The sequence below is a fragment of the Aquila chrysaetos genome, chromosome 21 (assembly GCF_900496995.4).
Source record: "Aquila chrysaetos chrysaetos chromosome 21, bAquChr1.4, whole genome shotgun sequence".
Taxonomy (NCBI): Eukaryota; Metazoa; Chordata; class Aves; order Accipitriformes; family Accipitridae; genus Aquila; species Aquila chrysaetos.
In genome coordinates this window covers 17,230,083-17,246,424 of record NC_044024.1, presented here as the reverse complement: position 1 = coordinate 17,246,424, position 16,342 = coordinate 17,230,083, and the positions used below count along the sequence as shown (strand labels likewise).

At 49.9% G+C, this 16,342-nt stretch overlaps 1 protein-coding gene across 3 annotated transcripts in view; it reads left to right on the top strand.

Annotated features, from left to right (window-relative positions):
• Positions 1-1,479: 1,479 nt before the first annotated feature.
• The window catches only part of TMEM255A (transmembrane protein 255A), a 29,371-nt gene continuing 14,508 nt past the window's right edge, over positions 1,480-16,342 (top strand). For 2 of the 3 annotated variants that reach the window (XM_029996938.2, XM_029996937.2), the window contains exons 1-3: positions 1,480-1,645; positions 6,132-6,274; positions 10,823-10,885. In XM_029996938.2, the coding sequence (XP_029852798.1) occupies positions 1,588-1,645; positions 6,132-6,274; positions 10,823-10,885 (264 nt within the window). In that variant the 5' untranslated portion in view covers positions 1,480-1,587. The remainder of the gene's footprint in view (positions 1,646-6,131; positions 6,275-10,822; positions 10,886-16,342) is intronic. The other variant, XM_029996936.2, reaches the window with a different exon arrangement.

Here is a 16,342-nt window from a genome sequence, read left to right as displayed (position 1 = left end):
TGCGTCGAGTTGGCCGGGGCTGCCGCACGCCTGCTGCCGGGTACACAGGCAGGGCTGGCTCGGAACCGGTGCCTGCCCGCAGCCAGGCATGCCAGCGTTAGGGCATGCAGGCAGCCGTGCTCGCGGCTGGCTCTTCTTGGCCGGGCCGAGGCCTCGGGGCCGACGGTCAGGACCCGCGATGGGGCGCAGGGATTTAACATCCCTGGCCTGGGCCATTGTGGGGCACCGGCGGCTCCCTGGGGGCACACGCACCCCATCGCAGCGGTTGTGCTGCCCCTCAGCCCGGCCCTGGCTCGGGGCGGAGGATGAAGCCGAGACCCATCCCCTCCATCACTGGCACGGAGTGGGGCACAGGCAGTGAGCGCTGGGCTCCTCTAGTTCATCCAAGGTAAATAACCGCTGTTTTCTCTGGAGGCGATGCGTTCTTTGCCATTAATTGATCTGGCCATTTGTAGCTTGCCTCTTGCACCGCTGTCAGTGTATGCTTTCTCTTTTCTCCCGGGAGAAGCTGGTAATTAGGCTCTTACCCAATGAAAGTGTGGGGTCTTTTGAAGCAGAGATAGGATTAGTTTCTTTTAACTTGATGAAATATGCTTTGGCTTGAAATAACTACATGATTTGCACTTAGCACCTCTCAGCCCAGGGCATTAAAGGGATTTACAAGCAGTTATGAAGCCTGGTGGGAAGATGCTTTTATCCCCATTTTACAGACACGATAGGGAAAACCGAGGTTGAGGACCTGTCCCGGCTCCTTGGCCAGAGATGCGGGGGGCTTGCAGGGTCTCCCGGGAATGCTGCCTCCATGGAAAGGGGCACGGGCAGCAACAGGCATTGCCACCGGAGCAGAGATCCCAGAGCACCGAGAAGTAAAAAACCGGGCCAGTGGCCACGGTGGGGTGGCTGCCCGGGAGTGCCACCAGCACCGCTCTGGGGCTCAGCACCGCTCTGGGGCTCAGCACCGCAGGGAGGAGGCAGGTGGGGAGGATGGCGGGGAGGGGACCAGAGAGGTGCCAGGGAGATGTTTGGTAAAGAACAGCCTGGAGCAGCGGGGCTGGCGGTGGGGTGGGAGCTGCTGGGGTGCAAAGGGGCTGGGGAAAGATGGGGAGAGGGCAGGGGAGACCCAACACCAGCGAGGCTGCTGGGGGGGGGGGGGGGGAATGTCCAACGCCGGGAACTTGCTGGAGATGGGGCCAGACCTCTCTCCCTCCCCTCCCCAAACCCACCCTCGAGGGCTCAACCGCTCCGCCGCTTTCCAGCAGAACGGCACCAGCTACGCTCCCCCCGGACCCCCGTTACGGCGCGGGGAGGGGGGTAAGGCAGTCGTTTTTTGGGAAAGAACGGCACGTATCCAGAGTCCTTCCCGGTGAGACTCGCAGGCGCCGCCGCGGACCCTCCCCTGGCCCCTCCGCCGGGCGGTTCGGTCCGGTTCGGTCCGGTTCGGTTCGGTTCGGTCCGGTCCGGTCCGGCCCCGCAGCTCCCGCCGCTCCCGCCCCAACGCGCAGGCGCGGCGGAGCCGCTGCCGGGGCTCTGTCCGCCGCCGTGGCCCGGCGGGCTGCGGCGGGGAGCGGCGGCGGCGGCAGCAGCAGCATGCGGCAGTCCCTGACTCAGCAGCGCCCGGGCGGCGTCCCCCTGCCCGACTCCGTGGGTAAGTGTCGCGGGTGGGGTGGTGGGGACAAGCCGCCGGCCGCGGGAGGATGCGCTACGGGGTGTACGCGCGGGGGACGGGGGCGCGCGGCCATTTTGGGCGGTGGGTCCCCGCCGACCCCCGGGGCCGGACCTTCCCCCCGCTCCCTCGACCCCGGACCCGCGCTCCCCTTGCCCGCCCCGCCGCGGTTCAGGCGGTCCCTCTTGTCCTCCCCGGAGCCCCCGGGGTCGCGCCGCCCTGGTGTGGGGCTGCGGCAGAGAAACCCCCCAAAAACACCTCAGCCCGCCCCCCCCCCCCCCCCTCCTCAGTGGGGCGGAGGCAGCCCCCGGCCCCAACGCAGCCCCCGGGTCGCGCAGCATCCTTCTGCCCCGGGGGCGGGAGTGCGTGCCCGCTCCCCTCGCACCGCTCCTGCACCTCCCTAATTAGGTCAGAGACTCCCTCGTACCGCTCCGCACCGGCCGCTAATTGCAATTTCCCCAGCCATCCAAGCAGGAGGCGAGTCACCCAGACGCCTGCAGGACCCCCGCTCCCTCCAACCCCCCCACTCCCTCCAAAACCCCCACGTCCCGTGGGCCTGCCAGCAGGGCCCTTAATTCGAGTGCGGTTTGGGTCACAGCTCGCACACGAATGCTTTTTTAGCAGAGAAGTGGCACAGAAGGAGAAGGGCTGGGAAGGAGAATGGCTCGGTGCCGTTTGCCCCCCCCGGTTCTCCTGGGGTGGAAGTTAAAGCTGGCTTCCTTGGATTACTTTGCATTTATTCTTTGCTTGGGGCTTTTCCCCCCCAGAGAACAAGATGGAGAAGTCGGTGCTGTTTCTGTGCCATCTTGTCTATTTTCTTCCAATAATCAGGAAAAAACTTAAATCAGGGACAGTACGAAGATACGTATTATTGCAAACTTCCAAAGTGATCCGGAAAAACCTGCTACAACCTTGTTTTTATAGTGGGCTTTTATATGGCAACCATAATAAGAAGATGCTTCTGAGGCTTAAAATAAAAATGATCTTTCTGAAGCCTGTCCACCTTCTGAGTGCCATTTTAGCAAACGAAATAGCCAGACTATAGGTAGCAGTGATTTCTTTACATCTTGCTCACAGAGTTAAGCACAGTGTTTCAAACCACCTTGTATACTCACATCGAGGTAAGCACTGCAAGTTTGGAGGTCTCTAATTTGGATAAATCACAGAGAAAAGGCTATTCCTGTCTCTCAAAAGCAGAGATAGCAAAGCTGTCGTAGCTCCACTTCTGTGTGTAAAGCTTTTGCTCAGTAGCAAAGAGGAAAATGATCTAATGGGGAGTACTTTCAGCAAAAATTAATGTTGAGAGAGAGGATTTTGCCAGGGCAGCCCTTCAGCAGCTATCAGTGGAGATACCGAGTATGCGTCCATGTATGCTGAAGCTGCTGCAGGCATCCTTACGGAAGTACAAAACCACTTTCTCAATATACACGTAACAAAACATGTTTTCAGAGAAAGAAAAAATGGAATTAGTGTCCCAGTACAGAGCTGAAGTGGATGTAATCACATTATCTCTTCAATTTCGCATCTCTCTCTCCAGTATCAAGTTAAAGGATTATGGTTGGTTTTGTCAGGACTTGGAATAGAAGTATTTTTTGGGGTTTTTTTTGGTTTGTTGTTTGTTTGTTTTAATCTTATGAGGAATATTGAACCGCTTTCAGAAATTTTCCAGTTGGAAACCTTTCATTTCACTTCTGTGTTGCATGTTGATGTGTGCCAGTTGTGAGCTGGGAAACAACGTAGAAATGTAAGAGTAGAAAACATGGTGGTTCTGAAACAAGTTCAGAATCCATAAACAATGTCTCAAGCTGCTGCTTTTAGACTGTTTTCCTCCAGAAATGCTATTACAGAATACTCTGGTTTTGAACAAAGTAGCACATTTTGCAGGTCTTTTCATTGTAACTTTTTGAAGCACCTCTGATGGAAATGCCGGAATACCAGTTTGTGTGGGTAAATGTCATGCTCGTGTACCCTAAATGTCATGCTCGTGTACCCACGACGCTCCCTCAGATGTGCTCTGCAGGGTGGTTTTGCATGGCACGCAAACATCTGCGCACCCACACAGCCTAACCATAAAGAGTTTAAACAGCGTAAGGAACATACGGCTGGTTTTACTTATCTTCTGCTCATTTGCCAGCCAGACTGCAGCAGTAATCAGAAGTTTGGTAATCTACCATGTGTGTAAGCAAGACAGGTTCATTCTTTCCCTCCTTTCAGAACTAATAGATGTAAGAAGTAGCAATTTTTTCTCCTGTTTCTAAAGTTTTGTTCAGCTAAACCTTTGGTCCCAGTACTTTGGAATTTTAAGACATTTATGTGACACTTGCATTTAAATTATTACATTGGAACTGGAGCATGGCACAAGCTCCCAGTATTTGGGAGGCAATACATACAGAATGGCTGGATATCTTGATGAATTTTGAATGCTTTAAAAGTCTAGATTTTATATTATTAACTTGTTTGGCAGATTTAGGAGAATAAAAATATTAACCCCAAATGCAACCTGCAGCAAACAGTTGGGTACCTTTATCTCCATCCTATTAAAAATGGCATGAAAAACTAAGGATCACTGATAAAAGATCCAGCCTGGATCTTAGGGTTCTCTAGCAGTTATTTAATTTTATTTTGTCTGAAATTAGTAACTGTAGCTATTCATTCCAGCTAAGGACTAACTGTTAAGGTCCTTGCTGTTAGACCCGGTGATGTCCCAGTGGTGTGGTCACAGCTGTGCTCCGGGACATGAGCAGAAGGTTTGTTGGTGGAGCGCTTTCCTTCCAGAGACACTGATCCGTCAGAAAGGATGCTGCTTTTCTTTATAAACCTCTCTTGCCTTTCATTTCCTTGTGTTGGGCTTTTAGGCCCCAAGTTCAGGACTTGTCTGTGATTTCAAGCTCACCTGGTTGGTGTGGGTGAAATGATCCAGCCCCATGCCCGTGGCAGCCGTGCCAGCCCAGAGCGTGGACCGGCACGGAGAGGGAGCGCTCCTGCCAGCAGCACAGCTGGGTGGCTCCGGTGGGAGTGGGTGTGGAGGAGCAGCCAGGAGCTGCTGTGCTTTTCCCCGGGGAGAGCTGTCCCTGCGGAGGAAGGAAGATAATTTGTACCAGTGTGTGTCCGTACAGCTTCATCGGTACAGCTGTTAGGGTGAAAAGATCTCTCTAGCTGTGCTGCAAGTATGTGCAGACCCTCAAGAAGGGCCCGTGGGCACCTGGGGCGTACACCTTCAAGACAGAAAGCTGCCCAGTGAGGCCTGGTGCGCTCCTCCCTCTGGAAAATTTGGACAAGGAGGTTGTGCTTGGCTTGGCTGAGTCTTTCCTCCCGGCCTTTCTGCAGGTGTTTTCTCTTGCCATGTATGGGCTGTCAGAGAGCCCCTGAACACCTCAGATGGGGATTCCCAACATGGTTTGCTTTAGGGAATACACTCAGCAATGGTGGAAGCAGCTCCTTGCTCTTGGGACGTGTCCCTGCCCTTCTCTGAAACACTCTGAGAAGTGCAGGTAGCATGCACGTCACTTGGGAGCCTCTGGGGTGGGAATTACCTTTGCCTGCTCCTGGGGTGCATTGGAGAGCCCCAGGCTGTGGGGATGGGATTCAGGGTTGCCCCAGCAGCCCCCAGGGAGCGCGGCAGGGGACCGTTACAGTCCATTATCCTACCAGCCCCTCTCATGGGTGCTGGGTTATGTCTACATAATGTATGAAATATAATCAAAAGGATTGTTCCACAAAGTGATGTAAAGATGGCAGAGCACGGGCTGAACAAACATGCCTAAAGATGTTGCTGAGTGTAACGTCGCAGCCAGCTTTCCTTTTGGCTGATGGAAACACTATTTTATATTTATGCTCATTTGGGAGATCTATAAATATATAAAAGAAAAAAAACCATAATCAGGCAGCTGTAGATGAGTTTTACTAATCCACAAATTCATTATTCAGGCATCTAAAAATACCTAGTCCTTGCTGAAAGTAGAGGATGATACTACAGGAGGAGGAGAAGTGGCTGTTACTGGTGATGTCTCATTTACATAGAAAATTGTGCATGCCTTATGGTATGATTACAGCCAAGGTTTCCCCCCTCAAAACAAGTGGCATACACTGTGGTTATTTAGCTCGATGTAAGTAGACAGATCAGAAAATACATAAATGCCTAATGCTAATATTTCTCATTAGCTCAATTGCCCCAGGGCAGAGGGCCTGGGAGCCTCCGACGTATCCAAATGAGCTTTGCAAAGTTACAGTTCTTAAGGCTCTTTTCATCTACGTCAGAGCAATGATAAGTAAATGTGAATTCAGATGCCCCTAGTAATGCTTGATAAAGCATGTTAGTGAAGGTGAAAAGTGACAGCCAAACCCAAAAATATTCTCAAGTTAGAAGAAAATTCACCACGATGTCGTTGGCGGTGGGAGGAGAAATTTGCGGTACCGTGACTGTCCCCATATGGAATCAGCAAATTCTGTTGTGTATGTGTGTTTTTAGGGTCGTTCAATAGAAGAAAAAGAAATTCCCTCTACGTAACTGTGACTCTCCTCATTGTGTCAGTATTAATTCTAACGGTGGGCCTAGCTGCTACAACAAGAACCCAAAATGTGACTGTTGGAGGTTATTACCCAGGGGTTATTGTAAGTATAGAACTCCTAGGTAGGTCTAGAAAACTTATTGCCTACAAAGTCCCTTGTAATGCTGCAATGTTATAAAGGGTGATCTTGTCCTGAATATTATGCTCAGCTACTTCATTGCCATTTGATTTATTTGTTTTATTATTATTTTGCACCTGCTGCTCATTCCCATGCAAAAATCCCGTCCAAGTGGCAGCTTCCTCTGAGCTTAGGTAATAACATGCTTTTGAGCTGACGGTGAGACAGATAAATAGATCTTATGTCAGTCAAAGCAACCTTAGAACTTCTTTGTTTGCATACATCACATTAACCCTGGGCAGAAGTAAGGCAAGGAAGGACCATAGGTGCCAATAACTATTGAGAGACCAGGTCTTGAAATACTGTTCACGTGAACTTGTGGTCATAAAGTTCACTTGCAGAAGTGTTTTAACGATTCGGAGTCCTTGAATGAGGAGAAACACATTAGCAATAGCTGTGGCAGCTTGCCAGGGGAGCTTGCACATCAAAGCAGTTAGCACATCCATTTCTTCTTTTTTGTTATCAACAGATGAAAATGGGAAAGGACAGTCTTGTAGCTTCAGATGGCTTAATTTAGAGAAGACCAGCCTTCTTGCCAGTAGATGTATAACCTCCTGCAGAAGCATAAGGGGAAAGTACATCATGACCCTCCTGGCATGAGCAGAGGTCTAACACGAGCTGGAAGGCAAGTCCTGGTCTGTTCCTGTGCATGTCTGAGACATGCTCAAAAAGAAGCACAAAAAGGACTGAGCTGCAGCCAAATTAGGTGCCTTAGCAGGTGGAGTGTAACTGCAGGCCCCCAGCAAGAGGCTGCTGGTGTAACAGCTGTGGAGTGCTGGGTGCTTAGGTTTGGAGCCTCCAAGTTGGAGGCTTAAAGCCAGTCCAGATAACTAGGTGGAGGCTTGTTCTTGTCTTATTGCGGTTTGATTTATTTGCCACACATTGGTGGTGTCGGGGAGGTTTATACTTCTCTGTGGACAAGCTCTTCTGTCACTGAAGAAAGCCCCTTTACAGCCATTAGTGTGGAACATCGTTACAGACCGTGTTGGGCCTCTTCGGTTTAGCATTGGTTTTCCTGCTTGTCCCAGTAATTCCTGCATTTAGGCCTGATCTTTTTTAAAGAGAAGTATAGAAGGGAAGGTGTTGAGAGAGGTGACAGGCTGGCTTCAAACTCTCCGCACTTAGCCTACGCTCTGTCAGCCTGAGTTGAACCTCGTGCTTCAGAGCAGGTCCTGCAGGCTGATGCAGATGGGTGGAGCCTGTTGTTCACGTCGCCTTGACATCTCCCATGCTATTTATGCTCCGGGAATGTCAGCATCGCTTACGCTTTTCTAAGACTCAGTCTACTCAAGGAATTAATGAATTCCTGGACTTGGGAAGGGCGTTGAGTTACGTTATGCAAAGGCACCCTGACAGTTTGTGTTTGTCACCAAATTCCCCCCCTCAGTTAGTTCATTGTGCAGATATGTGTGATGACCTCGCCTGTCTCCCTGCACAGGAAAACATTTCAGTGTGCTGCTGGATGCTTCAGCAGGTGCTTAAAATAGCTGATGTTTCGTAACAAGCTGGGATTTCTCCCTTTACTGTGGAGAAAGGGCTTGCTGTGGTGCATGAGTGCTCAGTGAGTTGTCCCCGAGCAGGTGGCTTCCACAGCCCTGAAGAAGCAGCTCCTTGCAGGTCTTGTCATCCAGAACTTCACACGAATGTTAGGCCTGCGTGCATCTCCATCAGGGGTTTCTGTGCACCGTTGGTGGTGCACCACCATTAGTCATACCCTGAGTACCCTGCATTGGTAAGGAAAAGACAGAGCCAGAAGTCTCTTCATGTGCTGGGTGACTTCTCCGTGTGTGGACCAGATCCATGGATGGGATCATCTCATGGGACATCAGATGTCTCATCGCTGCCATGCCTAATGCACCGTTCTTTCCTCCTTTAACTTGTGTGTCTTGGGCAAAAACCTCTTGTGCAAGGACGAAACATGCAAAGAAGTGGCTGGCTGATGTGGGGGATTATCTTCCCAGGCCTCTGCTCCTGAGGAAGGACAGAACCAGGAGCTGGAGACCTTCCACGCATCAGTGGGATTTTGTTTGGTTGGGTTTTTGGGGCGCTTGGTTTTTTTTTTCCCCAAACAGTGCAGTTCCTCATTGATGCAACCGGAGGAGCTGAAGCAGAGGGTGCAACGACATGTCCTGTAGCCAGGCAGCCTTCACCCTCCTCTGTGACCACTGACACCTCCACGACTATCTGTGAACACCCTGGCTGTGCTTCTGTGGGAAATACCCTCACCTGTGGCTGGATGACTGACCTGAGCCTGGGAAGCCCAGAGTGTAACAGCGATGCTCAGCAGACAAGAGTAACGATCGGGTGCAGAGGGCAAGCACCCTTATGGAAGTGAGGCTCTGTGAGATACGTGTGTTGTCTCCAAGTTATACCAGCTTCCAGCATCTGTGTAAATGACTGACCTTTTTTGGGCTTTGACTGGCAAACCTCTTCTGTAATGGTTCCTTGTCAAGCATTTTGTCCTGGAGCTTTACTCTGGAAAAGCATGTTCATTTTTTGTCCTGTCCTCCTTTCAGACAGACATCTCAGGGGATCATATCTACCAGCAAATAAGTGATGTAGTTGATGCAGATTACTAAGATCTCTTTGTCCCATCTGTAGAAGAACGAGTGGTTTTCCCATTAATGCAATAAGAATTCCCATTAATTAATGAGAATCCACTGATTTATTTGGTCTTCACCTGTTGGATGTACAGACTTGCTCTAATTTCTTCTTTTTTAATTATCTTAAGTATTTCACCTTCTAGTTTGAAGCTGCTCTGGAACACCACACGGACATTCCTCTCAAATGTGCTGGATCACGCTCAAAGGGCACAAAACATTTTTCTTGAGCATTTATTTGCCTTAGGTGTGTGTTGCCACACAACTTCCTTGCTGCTAAACATCACCAGACTGAAAATAATGCCTGGATCTCCCAGGTTTTGGGCTTGGAATTGAGCTGTAAAACTCCTGTTACCTGGGGAAGGTAGGGGTTGTTGCCCAAGCTGAGCAAAACAACAAGCCCAGAAGCACTGGCAGATCAGCGTGGGGCAGTTCAGCGGTGCCCCTGGCTCTCTGCCCTGCCTGCCTGCTGCCCCAGTGTTCAGCAGCACCTGGCTTCGTTGCTGTGCTTCCCACCATGGTAGTTTGTCCCTGATTTGGGGACAACAGTCTCCGAGAGCTCAGAGTGCCAGGCAGGTAGCCGGGAAGCAGCAGCCTGATGGGCTGCTCCGCTTTAATCCCTGCCGTTTGAGCCAGCAGCCCTCGCTGCCCGCGGCACTGCACCAAATGTTACTGGGTTTAAGCAGAGTGGGGGAAGATTTAAGCCCAACTTCTCATCACGTTTGTGTCTGCTAATCTCTGCACGTGCCTCTGCTTGTTAGTATCAGATTTATTAAACCTTTGTTTTCTATTCTTGGATCTTAAAATATCGATTCCAGGATAGTTGACTCATTCTTGAATCACTGCAGCTTGTCTCATGCCTTATTCTGCTTCCTGAGGAGCTGGCCAGTTATTTGGCATTCTCACCCGGATCTTCACTGCCCCCCTAGTCTATTGACTGGATTTGTACCTGCTTAATAGGACCAGTCCAACTGTAGCACTCTTCTGGCATTTCTCATTTTGCCAACCCATAGAAGTGGAGTTGGATATGCTCTACTCCGATCAAAGACCTTTCTCAGTGTGACACAGAAGTACTTCTGCATCTCCCCCCATAGTCCGTGGTTCCTGGTTGAAGTTCCTGTTTCTGGCCTGGCTGAGGTGTGCTCTGTCCTAGAAACTTCTATTTAGTGTAGCGAAATAGCTTAAGGCTATGGAGAAAGGAGGTGGGAAATTACGCTCCTGGCTGACTTCGCTGAGCTGGAATAAGAACAGTGTTGTCAGTTACGGCAGCAAGAAAAGATGCTTTTGCTGGAGTAGCTTATTCTGTTGGCTGGGCTGGCACGAGCTCTTCTGGTAGAAGACCCTCGTTGATGCATCCTTACCCCTGGAAATGAGGGGAGGAGTAGAAGGCAGCAGAAAACTGCTAAATCTTCCCGCGTATAATTCTCCCTTATTTCATACTTCACATCAGGAAACTCTCTGAGTTGAAAACTTAGGTGATTGCTCACACCCTTGGTGAGGTTACAAAAGCCTGGTCCTGCAGATGCTAGTGGTGTGGTCCTGCTAGGTTTGCATCTGGAGGCTCCTAAGTGTTTGTAGGGTTGTTCCAAGACAGCAATGCATATCCTCATCCACCAGCCATTTCTCAGCATCACTGGGGAGGGAATTCAGAGCTCATCCTTTTGGTTTCTACACACGCTTTTAGTGTCATATAAGGGATACCCTTGTTAGCTCCTGCTAGTGAGAGACTCCACTGATTCCTTGCTGAAGGAAGAGTGCTCACACATCCGCAGTATGTTCTTTTGCTGCTTCTGGATTTAATTGTGTTCTGTCTGTATGTAAAGTATGTTGGATATCATCCTGATCTAAATGCTAACAATATGTTGTTTTTCAGCTTGGTTTTGGGTCATTTCTTGGAATAATTGGATCAAACTTGATAGAAAACAAAAGGCAAATGGTAAGTTCATTATAAAAACTTTTTAAAAAAAATGACAGTAACTCAAATTTTGTATGTAAAGAGTATTATTGTTTTTCCTAACTCTTCCAGGGTAGTGTTGCGTACCTCTTGAGAACTAGAGATGGTTTCTGACAGCCCAGGAGAACAAGGCTGCTAACCCTGATGTTTTTAAATTTAAAAAAAAAAAAAAAGGCACACTCAAGGAAGCACAAAGTGACTATACACAGTCTCATTGAACTCAGTGGGAATTTTTTAAAGGGCTTGAAATTGAGCTTTTGGAGTTTCAGGATAGTTAGTGCTTCACAGACTCATGCCCAGCGCTTTTTCGGTTGAGCTGTCACAGTATGTGATACATAATATGGTAAATAACATAAACAGAATACATTTATTTTAAATCTCTTAAAATAAATTCTTAGAGGCTTGGGGCTCTGCAAAAATTGCTGTTGGCCACTTTCTATTCTAAGCAAAGGATAGAGAAGATCAAGCAGGTGGTGTAACAGCCAGCCTGGAGACTGGAGACGAAAGCCCTTAGAGGGCCCAGCAGAAAGTCCTTCCCAGGGACAGGAGTGCTCAGAGCTTTCAGCTCTAGAGAAATCTAGAGAATAAGTCACTTGAGATACCAACATGACAAAAAGCATGAAGACTGGTGTAATTGAAAAGCAACCAACTTCTCCCGTGTTGCCGATTAACATGCATGTTGCTGGTCCTCGTTTCCAAACACCTCTTCAAGTAGGAAGGAAAACCAAGAAACTTTGCATGCTGTAAAGCAGCGGCTGGGGACCTGAGAAGCACAGAAGACGCTGGCTAGACCAGATGCGCGGACCACAGCGCTCTCTGGTTCCCTTCTTGCGCTGCAAGGAGGCTTTTGTGTGCTGGGGCTGGGCGGCCGCTGTCGGCGGGTCTCTGGTGTCCCATCCCATGGGAGCAACGTTCAGAAGAGAGCAGGCGGGCAGTGAACACGCAGATAGCACAAACCAGATGAGACCAGTGCTGCTGATACGAGGTGATCACAACTGAGCTTGTGTTGGGGTAGGAGGGGGGTCTCTCTGTGCAGTGGGGACAGAGCTGGCCCAGATTACTCCCTTTGGCAAGCACAGGAGACTTGTGTGGACTTGGCTGGGTCTTTCATGGCCTGTAAACATGCCTTGGAGATGCTGTTTCACAAACTTCAGCCTGTGCGTGAAGGTAGGGGCTATAGTGCTTGGAAGTGTCAGTAACAGGTCTTAGGTTGGGGGGAAGTTATTTTGGGAGAATTTGGCAAAAGGTGTGGGTAGAGAGAGATCAAAAGAAGTTGGTACCTGATGCGGTCCTGGCAGGCTGTCCAGCTCAATCTTTCCTAGCCTGTTCTCTCTGCTTGCTGTATGTGGCTGGCTAGAGGCAGCAGGTGGGGTGGTGTAGTCCAGCTCCTGGAGTGCCCTATGGGCATGCCGGCCTCCTGCCTCCGCTTGGCTCTCCCGGGAGAGCGGCTGCAATCCACCTCCCCCGTGGTTGCCCCATGCTCTGGCAGCGAGATCCCTCCAGCCTTCCTCGTGTGAGGTTGCAGAGGGCCAAGGGGGGATCGTGGTGTCCCTGCAGGCTGGCCCAGCGCTGCTGCCTGGTTTTGTAGGGATGGAGCTGCCTCTGCAGGGGGGCTCGGGTCAGATTAGCAGGGTGTGCTGCTGACCAAGGCTAAGGCATGTTTGCCAAGCTGCAGAGGGAGTTGGGAGAAACTCCTGCTTGTCCTAATTCAGAGGCTAGGCTGGGCTGCCTTGCCCTTTGCTTTGCAAATAGCGTGTTCCCTGCAGAGCAGGAGGGAGAGAGTGAGGCAGACGCTGTAGGAGAGGAGAACTGCTTTTCCCACAGTCAGGGTGCAGGGGAGGTGGGTTTCCCAGTGGATATTTTTTGTTGTTTTCACCCTGGCTCTGCAAGAGCGACATGTCCTGTTCTTTCTGTCCTAGCAGGGTTTCCAAGCCTCTTGCTCATTATGTATTAGCAGCATGTCAGAGTCTGGTTGAGCAATGGCCATGTTATGCCAGTCCTGCGTTCGTCACAGGAGTGCCCATGAGTGACAGCGTGGCTCTGACTTGACTTGTTCGTTTATTCTGAAGAGCCCTGGGTAGCCTGTGTTCATTCTTTTCATCTCTCTATCATTTTGTGTCCTAAAAAGCACGCATGACCCAGCTTTGCAAGGATTGCGTCACTGGTTGGCAGCTAGCATGTCTCTGCTCTGACCGCAGAGAGGACATGCAGTAGCTGTCATTTATTGTCCCCGTGCTTTAGTCACATCTCCTCCTTGCCCAGGAGCACTTTACGGTGGCAGCTTTGTCCATTACATGTTTCCATAATACCACTGGCAGTGCAGGATTTTTTTTGTTATCTTCTGTGAACTTCCCCAGTGTCCTAGTTTGCTAAAAGGCAGTCTTGGTGTTGCTTGTTACGCAGCTGCTCCTCAGCGATGGCAGGAAGAGCTAAAAGCAACTTCTGCTGCCGTGTTCTTGTGTGTGTTTCTGCCCATAAGGTGGCTGGGGAGCATGAGGAGTCGATCACGCCAGGGTGGCTGACGGGGAGAGCTATCCTGAAGCAGCACTCCTCACTTCTCTCCAGCCTGCCGACAGGAATAGACCTCTCTTGTTTTTCCCACCCGAGCGTATTGGCTTTCATGCCGCACGTCTGCGCTTCCCACTTGTCAAAGTAAGGGAGAGCTTTCGCCCCCCCAGGGAAGGCCAGCTGCCCAGCGGCACTGCCCGCCGGCCTGCCAGCATCGCCTGCCTGCCAGCGCCGCAGGCAGCTCTGACTTACACCCGAGCTGCCCGCTCAGCAGTTTTCAAGTGAGGAGTCAGCATTTTACGTGCCTTCGTGACAGTCGTCCGTGCCATGGAAAAGTAATAACCAACAGCTTCACAGCCCATGTGTCGCTGGACTGTGGCCTGAAGGGAACCTCAGCCCGGGACACTTCTGCTTCGTGGTTCCTGCACTATCTGAACCCAGTTTGTCCTTTCGTGTCCAAACGCTACTCGGCGTGGCTGACTTCAGCAGGAGTTAGATGAGTGAAGACCAGTCACTGATATCACACAGCTCTTGAGAGGGACTTCTGCTTGCTACAGTAACAGTATTGTCAACACCAAATCAAAAATCTTGTTGGCAATTCATGAGATTTGGTGAAAACCGTGGGATTTTTTAAATGAATTTGTATGGTTTTATTTGCTGTTTGATTTTCTTTATCATAACTTCTCAGTGTTTGGTTTTCAGGCTTTTCTTTCTCCAGCCGAGAGAAACTATGTGTAAACAAAGTGAACAAATCAATTTCTAACACCAGTTCCTTATATCCTAGTAGGGCTGTTACGAAAGTATCATCATTAACCTTGTATTATTTTAAATAACTATATTAGCAGCTCCTATCTGCAAGCAGGGGTGACCGACAAATACCCTAATTGTATATATTTAGTGTTTGGCTTGCTTCCCATCTCCAACAGTCATGCTATTTAGGGAGAATATCCTCCTGCATGTATGTATGAAACAAAGGACACTACAGAGAAAAACTAAACTCTCTACGAAAAAACCTAAGCCATAAAACCAATTTCTTCCACCAAGACTGTAAGAAGTCGAGCTTTCTCCCCTTGTGTGGTTTCACTGGTTGTGGTAGTGAAACAGTGTGACTGCTGTAACGGACAGTGCAAGTTGTGATCCAGATGTGGAGATGGTGTGGGTCTGAGTGGGGAGGACATGCTGGTGTTTACAGCTGACAGAAACAGGATTCCAGCATAGGACCTGATCCTGGAAAACTTGTCACCTGCTGCCATCTGCAAGTACTTCGTGGCACAGCATCTAATATTCCAGTAACAGCTTGTTACTAGTGACCGTGACTTGTTTGTATGGTCATTGGGTTAATTTCACAGTCTGCTCTGTCTACTGCTGCGGTTTTTATTTGCAGTAGGACAGTGTAGGTCTTGAATACTTGCCTCATCTAGAAAACCATTTTATTTTCTCTTATTTTGAAGCTAACTGAAGTAAGCAATTGTACAGGGACCATTTCCACTGTCCCAAGTGAGCCCTCCTGCCTCTCCAGTCCTTGCTCAAGCTGACCTGGTCTGCATGTGGATGTTGCTGGAGGAAGGTCTGTTTTCACTGAAGGAGGTTTAGGTAAAAACAGTGTGATTAACCTAAAAATCCTGACATACTTTAAAAATAGCATCCTTCTGGCTTGTGTTTGTCAAGGGGTTTGGCTTGTCTTTCCGAGAACTGGATCTTGGTGCAGTGGCAGGAACCAAGGTTTTCAAGCAAACTTAGCACCTGGAGCTTTAAAACAAACATCCCCATGGCAGGAGACCCAAGATATCTGTCAGTGTTGGCCAAGCTGTTACATTTGTGTTTGTGCTATTAGCGATTTTTACTATTGCTCAAAGCTCCCGATGACCAGAGTCACCTTTGTACTTGTGGGGAAGCAGTTTTTAACAGCTGCCAGTGACCAACACTTGAAGGCTGTGATCGCTGGAGTGGAAAACCACTAGGGAAAAACCCAATAAAGCTTTCAGTTCTTTAAACGGAAATACTGCTGCTCCCCAAGCTATTGACTTTGTGAACCTGCCTGTTTGAATGCCGTGCTTGCCCTTCCTCTGCAGCTCTGTCGGTATCGCCAATGTGCTTTGGCGAGGGGGATTGGGATCAGTATTGGGAGCTCTGTGTGTGATGAACTGGTCTGGACCCCGCTGGCAGCAACTGAGCTGCTGCTCGGGAGCAAGGAGATGGGTCGTGTGAGCACTTGTGCATGTTTCCCCCAGCTGAGCACTGGTACTTTGGCAGAGGTGGTGCTTAAAGTGGCGTAACGGGTGTAGAGACTTTGTTTCTCATACCTGGGTTGGGGTTTGAGTATTTCAGGTTTACCTTCTGATTGCTTTCACCCTAACTTTAACAATGGCCACGATGGGGCCAGTGGAAGAGGATCAGACCTGTCTGACTTACCTCCTTGAGCTGAAGGTGGAGATCTCTCTCCTTGCAGCTCCAAGGCGGGAGGAGGACCTGTGGGCTTCGTTCCCCACAACCCGGCACTGAGGAGCCCAGTCAGGCTGCCATGAGGGTGTACAACACCGATGGCGTGGGCTGGTCACCTGTCTTCTGGTCTCGTGGCTTTGTGTTTATGGCTGCATGAAAACGTTGTTTCCTGAAGGCGTAGTCCTACCAGAGAGGTTTGCATACAGCAGTCTCCTGTGTCCTTACAGCCTGGGAAGCGTTCACAGGAGCAGCTCCCCACAGCACTCCAGGATGGGGAGAGAAGAAATCCACTTCTTTCTCTCCAGGGAAGAGTTAAGGACAGCAGCAGCCAGGAAAGGAAGTGTATCCTCAGCCTAAGTTTAGCGCTTTGGAGTCACGGAAAAACTTGCATTACAATATCAAGTCCCCAGAGAACCAGTCTGGCACAAGGCTACTACTCCTGCCGCCTTGCAGGAGCAGACGCTCTCCTTTGAGACGCACATCCCATTG